Below are 20500 nucleotides of genomic sequence, written 5' to 3' on the forward strand. Positions count from 1 at the left end.
TATTTACTGTAGTTTCCTCCCTCCCATCCCCTTAAAAGGAGGTTGGCAAACTTTTCCTATTGAGGGCCAGATAATAAGTATCTGAGGTTTTGCAAACCAGCCAATCCCTGTCAAAACTACTAGACTCTGCTGTTTTGACACAAAGGCAGTCACCGACGATATATAAGTGAATGAGCATGGCTATGTTCCAATAAAACTTTATTCACAAACAGACGGCAGGCTGCATTTGGCCTCTAGGCCCATAGTTCAGTTGCCGACCTCTGTCCTAGAGTTCAACCAGTATTTGACGCTAATGAAGCAAAGCAGTCTTCATTGGCCCAATACAGAAAAGAAAGAACCAAATGCATAACAACTTTAGCATGCTTTCCTTACAATTAGAAGACATTCTATACATAATAAGTTGTGAATTCTCCATGTAATTAAAACACCTTTTTTGGGGGGCGCCTGGGTGGCTCAGCGGGTTAAAGCCTCTGCCTTCGGCCCAGGTCATGATCCCAGGACCCTGGGATCGAGCCCCGCATCGGGCTCTCTGCTCAGTGCAGAGCCTGCTTCTCTCTCTCTCTCTCTCTGCCTGGCTCTCTGCTACTTGTGTTCTCTGTCAAATAAATAAAATCTTAAAAAAAAAAAAATACCTTTTTTTTAAAGATCTCATCTATCTATTTATCTGACAGAGATCACAAGCAGGCAGAGAGGGAGGCAGAGAGAGAGAGAGGAGGAAGCAGGCTTCTGCTGAGCAGAGAGCCCGACGCGGGGCTCGATCCCAGGACCCTGGGATCATGACCCGAGCCGAAGGCAGCGGCTTTAGCCCGCTGAGCCCCCCAGGCGCCCCTAAAACAGCTTTTCTATAGATAGTATCTCTTTTAACCACAGTTCTACCAAAGCATTTTCTTCTACTCCTCATCCCCAAAACTCATAGCTCAAAGACAAAATCATGTAATTTTAGAAACTTAAGGGGCCTTTTATGTGGTAACACATGGTAAGGCCAAAGAAGATAATGTCTCCCTTCCACAAATGAGGCAGAAAGATCCAGTCAACAAAAAAAGAGAGGCTTTCCCATTTAAAACAATGAAGTTAAAGGTAAAAAGAATAAGTGAGTTAACAGAAAAGCAATTCAAAAGCAATCCCAGTTACTTCAGTCGGCTCCTAACGTCCGCCAGGTACCACTCTCCTCTGCTGGCAGGGGTGAGGAAGCAGAGTGCGGTGATCCGTCTTCAGGCTCAGTTACGGAACGTCGGACGGCGGGGCTGAGGCTCGGAAGCAGCCTCACGGGCTAACAATCCGTCCCCCGTCCCCGACGCCGCAGGCCTGTCAACGGCCTCACTTCTCACCTCCCCACGGCCCCGCTCACAAGCTGCCTCTGCCACAAACCAGTCATGTGACCTCAGCCAGCCAGTCCCAGGGCTTCCCCTGTTCACCTACACGACAGGACAGCAGTGCCTGCCCAGGGGGACGACCTAGGAGAAGCACAGGCCTGGCCTGCACCCCAGAAACGCCCAATTACCAAGGGTCATTACATTCTTATGTGGTTCCTTCAGCAAATGGATGGCTTTTTAAAAGTGTTTCCTGCGGGCGCCTGGGTGGCTCGGTGTTTAAGCGTCTGCCTTCAGCTCAGGTCGTGGTCTCCGGGTCCTGGGATCGAGCCCCGCGTTCAGGCTCTCTGCTCGGCGGGAGGCTGCTTCCCCCTCTCTCTGCCTGCCTCTCTGCCTGCTTGTGATCTCTGTCCATCAAGTAAATAAATAAAAATCCTTGAAAAAAAAATAATAAAAGTGTTTCATGCAAGACTGTCACGTCTGTGATGCTCTAAGCAGCAGGAACATACTGCCCGCACATACTGGAAGCACACTGGCTTCACCTGCTTCCTCTGGGTTTAGGGACAGAAGGCAGAGGGGAGCCGGCGGACACTCACTTGTTGTGATAATGAATGGTGCCGGAGAGGGCTCGCACACAGATGCGGCAGCAGGTCAGGTGGACCAGTTCACTCAACCAGTTTTTGAGGCTGAAAGAAAGAGAAAACGGTTCGTGGTAGGCACTCCTAGGAAACAAAACAATAAAACCCTCGATGTGCTCCTTCCAGCAGCCTGTGTTCGGAAACACACGCACCGTTCACTTCTTAAAGTCGCACTGAGTCGTTCAGGACAAAACTCCAGTGGAAAATAACTCCCACCCGACGAGACTACCAGGAGAGATTCCTGACCATGAGAAGCTGAGGTTTCTTCGGTCTCACCCCGGTGAGCCTGACCACGTGTTTCCTTTCCCGCCTTCATTTCCCCCTTGAGAAAGAATTTCTAACCAGGTACACGAAAGTGTGATGGCAAATCAAATACAAACTATGGATATGAAAGAGGCCAGATTTTAGTAAGTATGTCGAGGCCATAAATTTGATGCAATACATAGGGATCAAATATTCTTCTTGTGGACACTGCTAAAAGAAGTGACCATCCTATTTATGGCTGAGTGGAAGGGAACATTTCACCTGCTGTCTGGCAGCTGCCCAACCAGTGTGGTTCCTATAACCAACAAACTGATCCCAATGAAAGCCAAGGTAACCCTGAAAAAGACAAGGTAATACAAAAGTTAATTGCACGGTAAGGGGCCAAGGGAAGTAACAGTTCATAAATCATGAGACTGAAAAGAAGTTCTATTCCCACTACACTATGGAATACGGTGCTGCCAGTAAGAACTGAGTAAATCTATAGATTCTGACACGGAAGAGTGGTCCTGGGTACATTCTGAGAGGGAAAAAAAGCAAAATAAATTTCAAAATAACATGTAGAGTATGATAGCATTTTTCAAAATCATACCAAGCATAACATACAGGTGTACACAGAAGCCTAGAAACAAATGTACTCACAAAACTCTCAAACTCAATCATGTAACCCTCCCAGAGTGAAACAGGCTTGTGAGAAGGATAAATGAAAACATTTGCCCTTTTGCTTTTCTGAATTATTTTGTTTTTAAATATACTCATATTAACTGCTTGAATAATATAAGAAAAAATTTTTATATTGTATGAAGGACTCATGTTGAAAAGTAGTTACCTTACTTTGTCCAGGATACACTGGTGGGCATAGTATGATTGTAACTATCTTCCAAAGGTCTAAAAATAACTTGCTCTTCTGTGTTTTTTAATGATGGGGGGAGATACAATTCAAATTTTTCTCAAAATTTGTGACATCTATGAGAACTCTCACGTTGGCTTACTTAAACGGGAAACCAGAAGTTTTTATTTTTTATTTGCTCTAAATTTTAAATTTAGAGCAAATAGCAGGAAAAGCCCTTTCATAATAAGAACACCAAATGATAGCACCATGTAGAAACCCTTTAATGTAAGTCTGTTGTCCTTCCGTATGTTCCTGCTAACATAGGAGTTAGTAACAAGGTGATTCACAATACCACTAATCTGCACATAGACCCTTTCTATTTTTGAAAGGTGCTTTTAATATTCATTTAATATTCATTTGAATCACTTCAAAAAGAAAATAGTTATTTTCAGAAATGTAAGCAGAATTACACAAACAGATGATAATGAGATTTAAAATCTTTCAAAATAAATGGGGCTTCCTTATCAACACATTGTTAAGGCATTAAGCCTCATTAAGGTCTTAAAAAAAAAAAAAGTAAAAGCCTTGTTAAAGTCTTGGCTTAAGACCTTGTGACAGAGCAATTTGAAGGTCAGATTCAGTTTTCTTCCGATGCCATATTTTCATGCTAACCACGGATGCAATAACTAAATCCCCATTTAATTTCCTCCACCAATTTTGCAAAAGTTTTAAAATAAAGGTTTGCTACCTTTCCCTAATGAGAATCATTTGTTTAAGTCAGAAGGGGTTACCTTTGAACACATTTAACAATTGGGTTCAAACTAGTGCAAGTTTTTATCTGCTGGATTAACAGACCAGAAACTTCTGGTTTCCCGTTTAAATAAGCCAGCGTGAGAGTTCTCATAGATGTCACAGGTTTTCAGCCACAGTCTGTTTTTTCGGAGTTTTACTGAGATACAATTTCCCTAGAGTACAGTTTCCCCATGTAAAGTAGTCCATGGTTTCGGCATATTTACCGAGGTGTGCAATCATCAACACAATCAATTTTAGCACAATCTGCTTTTTGAGTGGTGACTTTGTCGCAATGGCTCATCTTGTAAAGCACGTCCACGGCCGTCCTTCGCCCTGAAGAGGATGTACGAAGAGTGGGAGTCTCCATGCTTCGCTTGCCTTCTTCTCCTTGGGTGCTGACACGGCTGGCTTATCCTGCATCTGTGGTTTCTTTGCAAGAATCTTCTCTGTTACTTCTTTAGTTTGTGAGTGTTAGTTTAATCTATGTAGATCACGGAATCATAACACCACTGGCTGGCCCCACAGCAGGTGAAAGCTAACAGACAAACAGGGGCATCTCCAAGACTCGGTCTTGCAAAAATCCTCCCTCTCCCTCCAGTGGCCTTGAATACAGAGCCCGGCTCATGATTCGTAAGAGCGAATCTATACAGTCAACTTTACTGAAGCTGCATTTTTTTTTTAAAATAAAAACAGACTAAATGGAAGCTCTAACTATAAGCCTAGAAATATCTACTACAAAAAAGCGCAACTATGTCCTTCACGCATACTGAGGGACAGTCCTGCACTTGTTCAGAGTAAATGAACATCCCCTCAGTTGGGGAACACTGGCTTAGGGTTCAAGCAACAGTATATGTGAAAACCTGAATTCCACTTTGTTAGCGGAACTACAGTCATTTCCAAAAGACATACCGTGCCTCAACTGGCAAACCGGCAATATGGGCAAAAAAAAAAAAAAAAAAAGCCACACAGAAAGAACTTAGAAATGTGCCTCTGCCTATACTTAAGCAATCTCTTCAGTTGTAATAAACCTAAATGAGGCAAGTGTAGGCCACCCTGGGGAGGGTCAAACGGTTCTAAGTCCTGTGCCAGTTTAAGGGGGCTGAGAGCAAATGCCTGGAAAGCTCTGTTGAGAGGGGGCCAAGGCTATGTCCAGGGAAATTAAGCAAGACCATCCGCAGGAATACTGTGACTCGTGCCTATGCCTACGACCCACCGTTGCCATGCTGGACACACTCTGGCCACCTGCTCGCCGTCTACGGCCCAGCGTCACTCTGCTCCTCTGAGGTCCCCACGGTGGCTCCAGTAGACCGCACCGGAAAGGACCCCCTCATCGGAGGCATTCCGGCTCAGAACCAGAAGGCAACATGGCTGGGAGCTTTTAATGAGAAAAGTGAATCATGACAGAACTTGGTGGAACAAATTCCGTCCTTTAAATGGCCTTCTCTCCCATGCTAACCACTCTCAGTAATTTTTTCCCTCCTACGCAACTGTGACGTGCTCCGGACCAGCAAGGAAAGGCAGTTACAGTTCGGTGGACACTCTGGCGGATGCAAAACCAGAAATCCTCTCTTCTTTCGCCAACTTCCTTTTGCCGTCTATCCTCCGATGGTTTATGACCGAAAGAACAACATGGATGCAGACGGACATATATTCGCTTCTGAATACACACCTTCATTTGGGGAAAAAATGTGAAAGAACAGATACTTTGCATGTTCCTGGGGAGTCCCAGCGGGTGGTGTTTTGCAGGTAGGAAGGGGTGAAATCAGTGCCCTAATACTCTCCTGAGGCCATCACATACGTGATCTAAAAAGAAAGCTGAACCAATGACACCGCCAACTACTGGGCGGGAGACGTACCTGAGCGGCAGCAGGACACAGTAGCGCACTAGGACGCCCAGCACCCACACCGCGGTGAGCCGCACACTGATGTACTGGAAATTCATGTTGGTCCTTGTGAGGAGATTCCATGACACCAGCTCCTCTGAGGAGAACCTCTGGGTCACTTCATCTTCCACAATGGCTTCCAAGCCCTTCTTGGAGAAATAAAACGCGTCAGACAGCTCAAAGTCCCTTCCTCGCAGGCCAGAGAGCCCTTTTTCCATGGGTGATTCATCTCTTTGGATAATACCTTAAAAGAAAGCATCAGGACATGAGAAAATGCCGTAGGACACAGGAACCGAGCAACGGGGCAACTTGGTGCAGAAGACGATTCAACAAACTTCGCGGGTAACATGAAGCAGATTTCAAAAACAAAACACAAGCAACTGCAGCGGGCAAAGAAGCGGGATCAGTCAATCTGCATAAAAGGATCGCTACCCCACGCACTCAACGCCTCACAAAGAAATCCGGTCCTCGAGAGCCCTTTCCTTGTCGCCCTGCCTCCCTACACACCATTAGGGAAAGAAGTTACAAAACCAACTCTCTCCAAGCATGGATCTAGGCTGCATAAAAATAAAACCCTCTGTTTTCCCCGATAAAAACCATAACACCAAAAGCAAGCAAAATGGCCCAAGGTATTTACCACAAATGGCAAATATGGCAAATGCTGATGTTTCTAAAATGTACAAATCATTTTCTAAGAAAATCAGTCTCAAGGTCACAAACTGAATTCGTAGAAACATTAATAGTTAATAGACCAAAACCTCTTACTAGCAAAGAAATGGGACTTAGACAAAGATTGCCCTTTTTACATCATCAAATCAGCAACATTTTTGTTTAGTGATAAAGTTTTTTTTTTTTTAAAGATTTTATTTATTTATTTGACAGACAGAAATCACAAGTAGATGGAGAGGCAGGCAGAGAGAGAGAGAGGGAAGCAGGCTCCCTGCTGAGCAGAGAGCCCGATGCAGGACTCGATCCCAGGACCCTGAGATCATGACCTGAGCCGAAGGCAGCGGCTTAACCCACTGAGCCACCCAGGCGCCCCTGTTTAGTGATAAAGTTTAATGACACAAATAAGTATTTTCATACTCAATTTGTGTGAATGTGGAACTAGAATTAGTAGCAAGTTTGTCAAAATCCCTTTCACATGAAGAGACTAAAAACAGGTTTGCTGATGATTCAGTGATTCTGATTTTAGGAATCTAACCCCCAAAAATAATCAGAAATCTAGGCAAAAATATTCACTGTAGCATTTTCCGTTAAAATCGATCTAGACAACATGACACAACGCATCTAATAAATACCGTAGTTATTACCTTAATGTTAAGTGGAAACGAAAAAAGCAGGATCTAAAACTATAGTTTAACTAACTTTAGGAAATAGATACACATAAAAAAAAATGTCAAGAAGCCCACATTAAGTGGTTAACTCTGGGCAATATGATTAGCTTTTCCTCTTTATGCTGTTATAATCTTTCCCATAAAGAAAATAATTGAAAGATTTTTAAAGTAGCATAAATTTTGTAAAGTGAAAAAAATGATGACAGCCACCCAGTTCTGACTACTAAATATGAATCATAGATGAGAGGATCTGTAAATAAAGAGCAGCTATATATACAATGACATAACTGTCCAATCTTAGCTCTGGGGTGTGTTGCAAAGGAATTTACCTCCTAAATTAGAAAAGCCTTTCCTTTGGAGGTGGAGATTAAGATATTCAATTCCCTAAAAGAAAATGGCCTCTGATTTCCTCACTTTCCAGTTTACTAAGAAATCAGTGAGGAGAGTGGAAGGTGCTGTATTACCCATCCCCTGGAGAACATGTACACGCATCCCTAGAAGGAGAGGTGATAATACATCATTTCTTCTGAAGGAAGAGCATCATGGTCTATGAGAAAAGAAAGTAAAGAGAACCCAGAGTCCAGAGTCAAGTTCTGTTTAGGACAGTCACCGGCTCTTACACTCTGCGTCATTCTGTGGGTCACCTAACTTGGTGTCCTCCTTTATAAAATTGGAGGTGGGAAAATTTTTAGTTTCTTTATAGGGCTAAAGTTTCACGATTTTACTTTTGGGTTTTTTTGGTAGTTTTTGCCTGCCTGTTTTTACCAACATGCAAATCTAATACCTTATCACCATAAGAATTAGAATAAAATAAGCTCTTGAATGATTAGATTATCTTTTTCTGTCATCAAGTCTAAGTGGTTTAACCTTTCCTCCCCTCAGAGGGTGAACCAGACCCTGTCACCCCTGATTTACCCTCTTGCTCTGCGGACAGCAGCAATACCTCCCAACAGGTTACTCAATCCAAGTGCTGGCCAACACTCAGCGCAAGAGTTTCATTATTTAGCAATATAGAGGGTTTTGTGGGTTTTTTAAGTCTAGAAGGGGAGGGAAGAATAAATTATTTAGCAAATCCCAGAATGAAATACACTGGAGACAGTGGACAGTCTTTCTAAAAATAAGATTTTTCGGAGGGGTGAGAGAGAAGAATGCCAATTCAAGTTGCACCTCTTCATTTAACTGAGCCAGAAGAGAAAAGAGACATTTCAACAGGGGCCGGCCCCCAGCACCCATCCACCTGATGTGCCCCCAACCTACTTAATTCTGTGTAACTCAAATAAAATAGAGCTCAATTTTAGATTTTTGTTAAGCCTCTTTCAAAGGTATGTGAGTAACTTTAATGTCCTTAATCGACAAAGGGTTAATTTCCAGAATATATTAAGATATACAAAAAAAAGAAGAAGTAAAAAAATATATATGGCAAACAATTCATAAAAAGAGTAAGCCCCTCCTTGGGGCACCTGGGTGGCTCAGTGGGTTAAAGCCTCTGCCTTTGGCTCAGGTTGTGATCCCAGGGTTCTGGGATCGAGACCCGCATTGGGCTCTTTGCTTAGCGGGAGGCTACTTCTCCTTCCCCCTCTGCCTGCTTCTCTGCTGACTTGTGATCTCTGTCTGTCAAATAAATAAATAAAACCTTGAAAAAAAAAGAAAAGAGTAAGCCCCCCCTTAATGACTACACATTTTAAACGATGTTCAACTTCACTATCAGCAGAGAAATACAAACAAAATAACAGTGAGATACTATTTCATACCGATAAAGACTGAGGAAGTTTTAAATTGAGTCCTATCAAGTGCTAGTGAAAATCTGGCCAATCGTAATGTAACTAGTATAACCCTACTGGAAAACAATTAATTTGGAACCATCCAGAAAACGTAAAGATATTCACAGCCCGAGACCCAGCGATTCTACTTCCAGGTGTAGCTCAGGAAGATGTTTGTCCAGAAACTCCAAGTGTGCAGAGAAGGTGTGATGAGAGTTCACCTCATCCAGATTCATGAACTGCCAACATTCTGTTACATTTGCTTTACTGTGCTAGCCCTAGATGTATAAAATGACACTTTTTTCAAAACCACTTGAGAATAAATTGCAGACATCATGCCCTTTGCCCCTAAATACTTCAGCACCGATTTCCTCAAGACACAAGGTTTTACTTACTTAATCACAATGAAATTGTCAAAATCAGGAAAGTGGACATTACTACAAAACTAGCATCAAATGTACAGACCTTATTCAAATTTCAACAATGGTCCCAGTAATGGCCTTCATACCACTTTTTTTCTGGCCCAGAATTCAACCAAGGATCATATATTAATTTAAATGTCATCTCTTAATCTCCTAATTATATGAAAAGTTCCTCGGCCTTTCTTTGTTTTTTAAGACATTGACATTTTAAACTAATAATATGTTAAATGTTAATTAACTGTATTTAAATAATAAATAAGGGAAAAAAGACATTGGCATTTTTTAAGAGGACAAGCCATTTACTTTGAAGAATGTTTCTTAATTTGGGTTAGTCTCATGTCCCCTCGTGATTAGACGCAGGCTGTATACTCTGGGCAGGAGTACTATGTAAACGGTGTGTCCTTCTCCCTAGTCCCGTTCAGAACATGTGACTGGTCTGTCCCGTGACTGATGACATTTAACTTTGGTTGGTTTAAGGCAGTTAGTTATTACCAGATTTCTCCACTATAAAGTTACTATCTTTCTCTGCTTGATCAGTAAGTGGAGAATTACTGTCTGCAAGTACCTGTGAAGGAGAGATACCTTGAGATTAAGGAACTATTCTGCTCCTCAAATCCTCACCCAATGACATTAGCAGCTCCGATGATTCTTACCTGAATAATTGGTACTACGCGTCTTTTGTTTTAGGAATTTTAAAGATTTTAATTTTTTATTGACAGAGTGAGCCAGAGTGAGAGGGAACACAAGCAGGGGGAGCCGGAGAGGGGGAAGCAGACTCCCTGCTGAGCAGGGCTGGATCCCAGGACCCCTGGATCACAACATGAGCTGAAGGCAGACGCTCAACGACTGAGACACCCAGGCGCCCCACTGTGTTTCATTTAAATGGCATTTTCTCACTCCTTCCCCATTTATTATTTCCATTCCATCTTTAAAAGAGCTTTCATCAAAATCAAAAGCTTCTGCACAGACAAGGAAACAGTCAAGAAAACAAAGAGGCAACCCACGGAATGGGAGAAGATATTTGCAAATGACAGTACAGACAAAAGGTTGATATCCAGGATCTATAATGAACTCCTCAAACTCAACACACACAAAACAGACAATCATATCAAAAAATGGGCAGAAGATATGGACAGACACTTCTCCAATGAAGACATACAAATGGCTATCAGACACATGAAAAAATGCTCATCATCACTAGCCCTCAGGAGATTCAAATTAAAACTACATTGAGATATCACCTTACACCAGTTAGAACGGCCAAAATTAGCAAGATGGGAAACAACATGTGTTGGAGGAGATGTGGAGAAAGGGGAACCCTCTTTCACTGTTGGTGGGAATGCAAGTCGGTGCAGCCTCTTTGGAGAACAGTGTGGAGATTCCTCAAGAAATTAAAAATAGAACTTCCCTATGACCCTGCTATTGCACTCCTCCAAAGATACAGATGTCGTGAAAAGAAGGGCCATCTGTACCCCAATGTTTATAGCAGCAATGGCCACAGTCGCCAAACTGTGGAAAGAACCAAGATGCCCTTCAACGGATGAATGGATAAGGAAGATGTGGTCCATATACACTATGGAGTATGATGCCTCCATCAGAAAGGATGATACCCAACTTTTGTAGCAACATGGACGGGACTGGAAGAGATTATGCTGAGTGAAATAAGTCAAGCAGAGAGAGTCAGTTATCATATGGTTTCACTTATTTGTGGAGCATAACAAATAGCATGGAGGACATGGGGAGATAGAGAGGAGAAGGGAGTTGGGGGAAATTGGAAGGGGAGGTGAATCATGAGAGACTTTGGACTCTGAAAAACAATCTGAGGGTTTTGAAGGGGCGGGGGGTGGGAGGTCGGGGTACCAGGTGGTGGGTATTATAGAGGGCACAGATTGCATGGAGCACTGGGTGTGGTGCAAAAATAATGAATACTGTTACGCTGAAAATAAAAAATAAATTTTAAAAAAAGTAAAAAAAAAAAGAGAGCTTTTCCGTTACACTCCATAAGTTCTTATAAAACTATGCAAAAGTAGACATGTATAAGAACAATTTGTCACATTGTTTGCAACAGCAATCTCAAGGTACATTAGAGAGATGGATATACAGAAATACATACAAATATCAAACCATTATGTTGTACACTTAAAACCAGTATGCTGTAACTGTACCTCAATAAAAATAAAAAAATTAAAAAAAATGGGGAAGCTCGTATAAAAAAGAGATGGATACATCCAGGGCCACGTAAGAGCTAGAAGAAATTACCTGGAACATTGACCAACTTAGGTAATTTGCAAAAATCATCATGAACAAACGACTCAGAACGATATGTGATGGTGATATTTTTACAGGGCCAGAATAATGCAAAACAATGAGTACTATGTGTTAAGATATGTACATGTATGGGGAACATGAAAATATGCACAAAAATAATAAACACGAAAATCAGAGTAGTAGTTTCAGGGGGGAATCAGGGAACAATACACAGAAGAATTTGATTGTTTCTATAAAGTTTTAATAAATAAAACTTTATAGAAACAACAACAAAACGTTACATGGAACTGACAATTGTTCCTAAGACGAAAATCTATATTGTCAGAGAGCAGTTACCAGCTTAGAAGCTCTTCCATAAGGTACACAAATTCTGAAAGCGGGTATTATTATAAAATTTGACATCAAAAGCAGCACTGCCCAATACATAATATCACTTCCCTCCCTAACTAGACTGGCCACTCAGGGTCAGACTTACTGATTCAATTTGCCCTAAGCGTACCTTCTGAGAGGAAAAAAAAAACAAACAAAAAACTTCATTCAGTCAACATACAGTCACTATGATTCAGGCCTCAAAGTAAAGGTTAGAAAGGGAAAGAGGAAGTATTTCTTTTGGCACCAAGAAATGTTCCTAAGTAAACTGAAAGTTTTCAATATATAGATGTAAATATGTATCAGATTTAACTGGCACAGACACAATTTTGATATCAGTTTTTATGGTCATTAAGGAAACCTAGTTTTATCAGTAACAAATTAGTCCTGATCCTTCAGAGCGATCCACATTTCTGAAATTGATAAAACCCTGACTTTAGGAAGCATTTCCTTTTGTTTCCTAAGCCAGGTTCAAAATAGTAAAGCCATAAACATTTGAACTTTGTCCTCATAACAAATGTTCTGGTGAACCCGACAAGGTCCATGCTTGGATGGAAATAAAATGAGAAAAACTATCTCTTCTAATATGAGAGATTAATTACACAAGCTGCCCTGTGCCCTATGCCTTTAGCAAGTCATGGTACATCAATAACACCAGCTATGAAAAGTCTGTTAAAAGAAATGGAGGCTGAAGTTTAAACCATTTCAAATATAATTAACTCTAAATTAGCTGAGTGAACTCTCGGAATGACGGCTCATTTATAAAGTAGTTCTGCCATCCTTCAGATGTAAATCATGCTTTCTAGGTCAGCCATTAGGGAAAATCAAGGTCCACTACAGATCAAAAGTGTATACAAGAGGCTGTATATAGAGGAGCAGATCCTTAACCTGCCAATGGGCTCTATTCCAAAAGTTAGAAGCTCAGAGTTCAAAATACACTCTCTCCTGGAAACTCTGACTGAATTAGTCTGTTTCAGCTCCAAGCCCATCCAGTCATAAGCCCAACTAAACCCAAAACGTAGGTGATCATATAGTACCAGTCCATGAAACAGAAATCTTCAGCACTGTTTCTACCAGAAATTTTTAAATTAAATCTGGTTTGGAATCGACAAAAATACACTTCCTTGTCCTGCAGTGACTTAAAGGGGATATTTGGGAACTTTCAGGGGTTCTGGTAATGTTCCGTTTTTTGATCAAAATGAGAAGCACAGGGCGCCTGGGTGGCTCAGTGGGTTAAGCCGCTGCCTTCGGCTCAGGTCATGATCTCAGGGTCCTGGGATCGAGTCCCGCATCGGGCTCTCTGCTCAGCAGGGAGCCTGCCTCCCTCTCTCTCTCTCTGTCTGCCTCTCTGCCTACTTGTGATGTCTCTCTGTCAAATAAATACATAAAATCTTAAAAAAAAAATGAGAAGCACATGAGTAAGTTCACTTTGGGAAAAACCATTAAGTTGTACCTTTATAATTTTACACTCTTGCCTGTGTGTGTTAAGTTTCAATTTTTAAAAAGTTTACTTGCAAACGGCTGTACAATGTTGCCTATAGGTAATGATATTGTATTAAGTACTTAAAAATTTGTTAAAAGGGGCGCCTGGGTGGCTGAGTTGGGAAAGCGGCTGCCTTCAGCTCGGGTCCTGGGATGGAGCCCCAGATCCAGCTCTCTGCTCTGCAGGAGGCCTGCGTCTCCCTCTCCCACGCCCCCTGCTTGTGTCCTCTCTCTCACTGTGTCTCTCTCTCTGCCAAATAAATAAATAAAATCTTTAAAAAAAAAAAACAACTTGTTAAAAGGATAAATCTCATGTTTGGTGTTCTTACCAAATTAAAAAGAAAGAGATTAGAAAGAGACAGTATCTGTGAATCCCTGTTTCAGTCATTTATCCACTATAGGAGTAAATAAATACTTCCATTATTAAAAAAAAAAAAAAAAGCTCATATCCCCCTAAGCAAGGGGGCAGGGAGGAGTTTGCCTGGGGGGGCACCAACCACAGGTAGTGAAGGCCTTTTCCTGGTGTGAGGATCTCCTCTGAGGGTCTTTGGTCCACCCTGACCACACCCCCATGTCCTTCCTGACCCATCAGTGGGCTTACAGCAGAGATCAAGGTGAAGCAGTGGTAAAGATGAGCTGCCTGGGACCGGGGTGGGGGTGGGGGGAACAGACATACTCACTGTCAAGCTCCAGAGGACCAAGACCTACATTCACGCCATCGCTGGGCTGTCGTCAAAGACTGGAAGATCTTTACACAATCGGCACAACTAAGGGCCTGGGATGGATCCCTCAAACCAGGAGTCTCTGTCCTTGTTCTTGTCCATCAGTCATCACACAGATGACTACAGCAACTACATAGTCACCCGACTGCACAGCTTTCTGGCCCTTTTTTGGTCACATTTTCCACAAAAATTTAGCTGTAATGCTGCAAGGCTAACTTCTAGATATACCATGTGCAGAAAATTCCCAGGGCCATTAATCAAGTCATAATTTCTAGCATGTAAATTTGACTATGCTTACTTCCCAGAGAATCCTTTGTGTTTCTGATTACCGCTGCTCTCCTTCCTAAGTACTTTTTAAAAAAATCCTGTTTATTATTATTAACTTAGTTAAGTGTAATAATGGTGTCAGGGTTATACTTAAAACAAAAGTCAGGGGGTGCCTGGGCGGCCCAGTGGGTTGAGCCTCTGCCTCCGGCTCAGGTCGTGATCTGAGCCTCACATCGAGCCCTTGCTTCCTCCTCTCTCTCTGCCTGCCTCTCTGCCTACTTGTGATCTCTCTCTCTCTCTCTCTCTCTCTGTCAAATAAATAAATAAAAATAAAATCTTTAAAACAAAAGTCAGTTTTTCACAATGTATACACTGAGGTACTTGAAGGTAAAATGGCCTGGTATCTAGGATTAGTTTTTAAAGTGCTTCCATGAAAGGATACACATCAAGGTGAGAACATGGTGTTTCTGATTGCTTACCTGTATTCTCTAGTTTTCTACGTTGCTCACATATTGCATCTGTAATTAAAATTTATCTAAAAAATACTTCCACAGACAAGCCATAAGAGACTCTTAATCTCAGGGAACAAACTTAGGGTGGCGTGTGATGGACACGGGGAGGGCGAGTGCTGCGGTGAGTGCTGTGAAGTGTGCAAGACTCACAGACCCGTACCCTGGGCAAATAATACACTAGATGTTAACTAAAAAAAAACACTTCCACAAAGGAAAAACTGAAAAAAGAGGACAGATGATGTAAATTCTTATTGAATTGGGCGGCGAGTACTGCTCTTGTTAGTTCTTAAAAATGAATGCTATATTTTTAAAAAACCCATTTCGGAAACTCATTTGCAAAGTCAGTTTAGCTGGAAATCAATTTCCTCACCCAAACCCAAAGCGTTCGTTCACTGAATCCTCAGTCAGCCGCGACAGAGAGACAGCCAGGCACTAAACACAGCGGAGGGAAAGGGAACTGAACTCAAGCACGGCTGCACATCAGAAGCATCTCTGGAACCTATGAACGTACAGCGCCAGGGCCCAGCCCCGGACCCGCGCACTAGAACGCCAACCACATTTTAATAAATACACATGAAGGATCAAACAAAAAAATACAGAAATACATCAAAATACTAGTTCTTAAGCACAGGGTAGCTTCAAGGAGATCAGCACAACCCTCTGGGGTTGTAGTTACACACGTACGGTCAAAACACCTCTAAGGACACTCAAGAAAATTAGGTCTTTTCTGCATAACAACATTTCATATGGGTGATTTTTAATGTTCTTATTTATATATCTACAATATCTCCTTTTTCGATAAAGTATATGTATTATATTACAGAGTGAGAGAAAAGAACTTAAAAGTGCTATTGTTTTTTTTTTTAAAGATTTTATTTATTTATTTGACAGAGAGAGATCACAAGTAGGCAGAGAGGCAGGCAGAGAGAGGAGGAAGCAGGCTCCCTGCGGAGCAGAGAGTCTGATGTGGGACTCGATCCCAGGACCCTGAGATCATGACCCAAGCCGAGGGCAGCAGCTTAACCCACTGAGCCACCCAGGTGCCCCACATACCCCCCAAACACCCATCATTTAAAAGGCCCAGTTAAACTGCAGAGTGCTGGGGAAGTCGGGCAGCAGCTGGATGGACTCGCAAGTTACTCTGAGTGTACGACTCATTTTGGATCACCAGTTAGCAGTTTCTAATACTGCTAAGCATACACTCGCCTACCCTATGACTTTCAGTCGCCCCAGGTATTGTCCTCTGGCAAAAAACAAGCAAATAGGCTCAGGACAATGGTCACGGGGCTTTATTCCTAAGGGCTAAAAACTGCAAACAACCCAAATGTCGATCAACATGACAACGAATTAAACAAATGATGTATTTCAATAAAGGAATTCCACAGCAATTTAAAAAATTCACTGAGTCCCACAACATGGAGAAATCTCATGAATATGATACTTTGTGAAAAAACAGGTACAAAAGAGCACATACCGTCTGATTCCATTTATGCAAATTTCAAAAATAGAAAGACTGAAAGATGAAGGAAATCGGAAGGCAGGTGACGGCAGGGTCCAAGGGAGGAGTACTACATCTGGGCAGGGGCTTGAGAGACTTTTGAGAACTGGGCTGTGTTCTTTAGGGGAACTATGGCAGATTCTTCGACAGGTCTATAAATACCCCAAAAGACATCTAGCTGAACACTTGATAGCTGTACATTTTAATATGTGTTAACTGTGCCTTCACTTTTTAAAAATCAGAAACATGTTACATTTAAGAGTTGCCACAATTTGTAGCTATAATCCCAATTAGAGGTTCTAGGAAATCATAGTGCTTTTTTTCCATAAATATTCTAAACTAGAAGACAACTGACATTTATTGAATGTTTTCTCATGCCAGACTGCGCTAAGCCCTTGACACCTACACTTAAATAATCCCCAGAATCCTATGAGGTTTTGTCTGTTACCCCCATTTTACAGATGAGGAAACTAAGGCTCAGTAGGGTTGAGTAACATTCCCAGGGCCAAAAAACAATAAGGAAGAGAACGAGGTTTTGAAACCAACTCTGCTCCTCCAACGCCAATTGCTTCCTCATATCCTAAAGCTTCAAATTCCACATCGCTCTGTCCAGCACTGGCCCCATGACAGGCCCCAAAGACCTCGCTAAAAAGGGATCTGAGTAACCGTTCTTACAGTGTCTCTCCTGCCTGTGAGGGAAGGAACAGAACTCCGACCTAGGAGACACTGTGCAGGGCCGGCTTCTAGCATTGATCTGGAGACGCACTGGTCACTAACTTATTTACATTGCCTCATCCTTCCAGGGTCACTGTAACCCACATCACTTTTCTTCTCTCTTTTTTTGACGAGGGCAGGAATCTTTCAGCGCCTGGAACACATCTGATTCAGTCTCTGTACCGTCCCATGCTAAGCCCAACAAAAAGCAGCCACTGGGCAGCAGCCCACTTGATGCTCCTTCCCCAGTTCCATCGTTCCTCCAGGTCTGAGCGGTCGGAGGCAGTTCGTCTGTTCCACCCAGGGCTCTGTGACCTCAGCGCATGTCCCGCGGGCATTGTTGCTCCTCGAGTCCTCCTGAGGCACAATCGGCTGCCTCGTGTACGCAAGTCAGTCGAGGTTTAGAAAGCATAATCACTCTTGATGTTGCCTAGGTTTTTAGGAAACACCTTCTATCTTCTATCCCAACAGCCTGTTACACCCTCACCCATGACTCTCGGTTTGAGTTCAAGGTCGCTGAGACAGAGACAGGTTGACCACGAAGCCAGTTCATCTTTGGTCTCTTCACCTAAACGGCTCCTTCCAAAGTCCCACACCTAATTCTGTATATTCTTTGACCTAAAGAGGCTCTCCAAATTGTATAAGCTTCAGGCACCCACAAAACTTGCCTTTGCCCTCACCTCTGAGTCATACTGTCATTTTGTTGCTACAAGCAACACATCTGTGATAAAGTATTCACCTTGTAAATTAAATCGATTTAGAAGGAGAAATATTTGGGGCGCCTGAGTGGCTCAGTCGGTTAAGTGTCTGCCTTCGGCTCAGACCATGATCTCAGGGTCCTGGGATCGAGTCCTCTGTCCGGTTCCTGCTCGCAGGGAGCCTGCTTCTCCCCCCCCTCCCTGCTCACTCTCGCTCTCTCTCTCACACTGTCTCTCTCAAATAAGTAAATAAACTCTTTAAAAAAAGGTTTTTTTAAATAAAAAGGAAGGATAAAAACTTAGGATGAGAGAACCAAGTTATTACCAATAAGTATTAGAACACTGGGAGGTCACAGACACACGTTAACATCTTTCTGCTTAATTTCACTTACTATTGATAATATGTTATCTATTGGATGATCAAATCAGCAATATACTTCTAAGAGGGGTTGCTGTTGGCTAGGTCATCTTTGGGTGGTTGTTTTAAGGTCTGAAGTTTCTTTAATTTTGAAAGTGCAAGACTGAAGAGAAAAACAAAAAAATGTGAATGCAAGCAAAATGAAAAATTCACTATATAGAAGGTGCACAGGTGTCCCTATAGCAGCAAAACTGCTTTAGAAAAGCTAAATTATTACATGCCATGCACTAGGTCCATAAAAAAAAGAGGGTAAAATCAGTACAACTGTCATGACTTGTCATGTATATGAAATGTGCTCAAAATAAATGCTGGCTTAGCATCTCCTTTGATTTCCTAAGAGGTACTCGGTCATGATTGCCTCGTTCAGGAAAAAAAAAAGCATTAGTTATGAAACTATTCATGTACCCCTGGCCATGTTTCCCCAGTTGGCACATTTAAGAGACATTCAACTTTTTAATTCTATTTCTTTTTTTTTTTTAACATAAAAAGGGTAAAGTTTGTTTTAAGTACCTATGTACCCCATCAATTAATCCAATTAATAAAAGTAAAATAAGGGGACACCTGGGTGGCTCAGTGGGTTAAGCCTCTGCCTTTGGCTCAGGTCATGATCTCAGGATCATGGGATCAAGCCCTGCATCGGGACCTAACAGATATATTCAGAACATTTCATCCTAAACTGGCAGAGTACACATTCTTTTCAAGGGCACAAGGAACATTCTCCAGAACAGATCACATACTGGGTCACAAATCAGGCTTCAACAAGCACAAAAAGACAGATCATGCCATGCATATTTTCTAACCACAACGCCATGAAACTAGAAGTCGACCACAAGAAAAAATTTGGAAAGACCATAAGTATACAGAGGTTAAAGAACATCCTACTAAAGAATGAATGGGTTAACCAGGAAATGAAGGAAGAAATTAAAAAATACATAGAAGCAAATGAAAATGAAAACACGATAGTCCAGAACCTTTGGGATGCAGCAAAGGCAGTCCTAAGAGGGAAGTGTAGCAATACAGCAAGAAAAATCTCAAATACATGACCTACCTTACACCTAAAGGAGCTAGAAAAAGAACAACAAATGAAGCCTAAAGCCAGCAGAAGAAGAGCAATTATAAGGGTTAGATCAGAAATAAATGATATAGAAACTAAAAAAAAAAAACAAAACAACAGAACAGATCAATAAAACCAGGAGCTGGTTCTTTGCTGCCTGCTTAACGGGGAGCCTGCTTCTCCCTCTGCCACTTCCCAGGCTTGTGCGCTCTCCTCTCTGTCAAATAAATAAAATCTTTGGGGCGCCTGGGTGGCTCAGTGGGTTAAGCCGCTGCCTTCAGCTCAGGTCATGATCTCAGGGTCCTGGGATCGAGTCCCGCATCGGGCTCTCTGCTCAGCGGGGAGCCTGCTTCCTCCTCTCTCTCTCTGCCTGCCTCTCTGCCTACTTGTGATCTCTCTCTGTCAAATAAATAAATAAAATCTTTAATAAAAATAAATAAATAAATAAATAAATAAAATCTTTAAAAGAAAAAAAAAAAAAACCTGGGGCGCCTGGGTGGCTCAGTGGGTTAAGCCTCTGCCTTCGGCTCAGGTCATGATCTCAGGGTCCTGGGATCGAGTCCCGCATCGGGCTCTCTGCTCGGTGGGGAGCCTGCTTCCTCCTCCTCTCTCTCTGCCTGCCTCTCTGCCTACTTGTGATCTCTCTCTGTCAAATAAATAAATAAAATCTTTTTAAAAATAAATAAATAAAAATAAACCTAATGAAAAAGTAGTCTACAGAGGCACCTGGGTGGCTCAGTGGGTTAAGCCTCTGCCTTCGGCTCAGGTCATGATCTCAGGGTCCTGGGATCGAGTCCCGCATCGGGCTCTCTGCTCGGTGGGGAGCCTGCTTCCTCCTCCTCTCTCTCTGCCTGCCTCTCTGCCTACTTGTGATCTCTCTCTGTCAAATAAATAAATAAAATCTTTTTAAAAATAAATAAATAAAAATAAACCTAATGAAAAAGTAGTCTACAGAGGCACCTGGGTGGCTCAGTGGGTTAAAGCCTCTGCCTTTGGCTCGGGTCATGATCCCAAAGTCCTGGGACTGAGCCACATATTGGGCTCTCTGCTCAGCAGGGAGCCTGCTTCCTCCTCTCCCTGCCTGCCTCTCTGCCTACTTGTGATCTCTGTCTGTCAAATAAATAAATAAAATCCTAAAAAAAAAAAAAAAAAAAAAGGGAAAGTAGGCTATAGAATGGGAAAAGATATTTGCAAACGATATCTGGTAAAGTGTTACTATCCAAAATCTATAAAGAACTTATCAAACTCAACACCCAAAAAACA

General features: G+C 42.2%; 1 protein-coding gene across 2 annotated transcripts in view; it reads right to left on the reverse strand.

Moving 5' to 3' along the window:
• The window catches only part of GPAT3 (glycerol-3-phosphate acyltransferase 3), a 59088-nt gene that overhangs the window by 11472 nt on the left and 27116 nt on the right, over window positions 1-20500 (reverse strand). For both annotated transcript variants that reach the window (XM_044268214.1, XM_044268213.1), the window contains exons 3-5: window positions 5690-5960; window positions 2474-2548; window positions 1907-1996 (exon numbers count right to left, since the gene is read on the reverse strand). In XM_044268214.1, the coding sequence (XP_044124149.1) occupies window positions 1907-1996; window positions 2474-2548; window positions 5690-5960 (436 nt within the window). The remainder of the gene's footprint in view (window positions 1-1906; window positions 1997-2473; window positions 2549-5689; window positions 5961-20500) is intronic.

Source organism: Neovison vison, chromosome 11, assembly GCF_020171115.1.
Source record: "Neovison vison isolate M4711 chromosome 11, ASM_NN_V1, whole genome shotgun sequence".
Lineage (NCBI taxonomy): Eukaryota > Metazoa > Chordata > Mammalia > Carnivora > Mustelidae > Neogale > Neogale vison.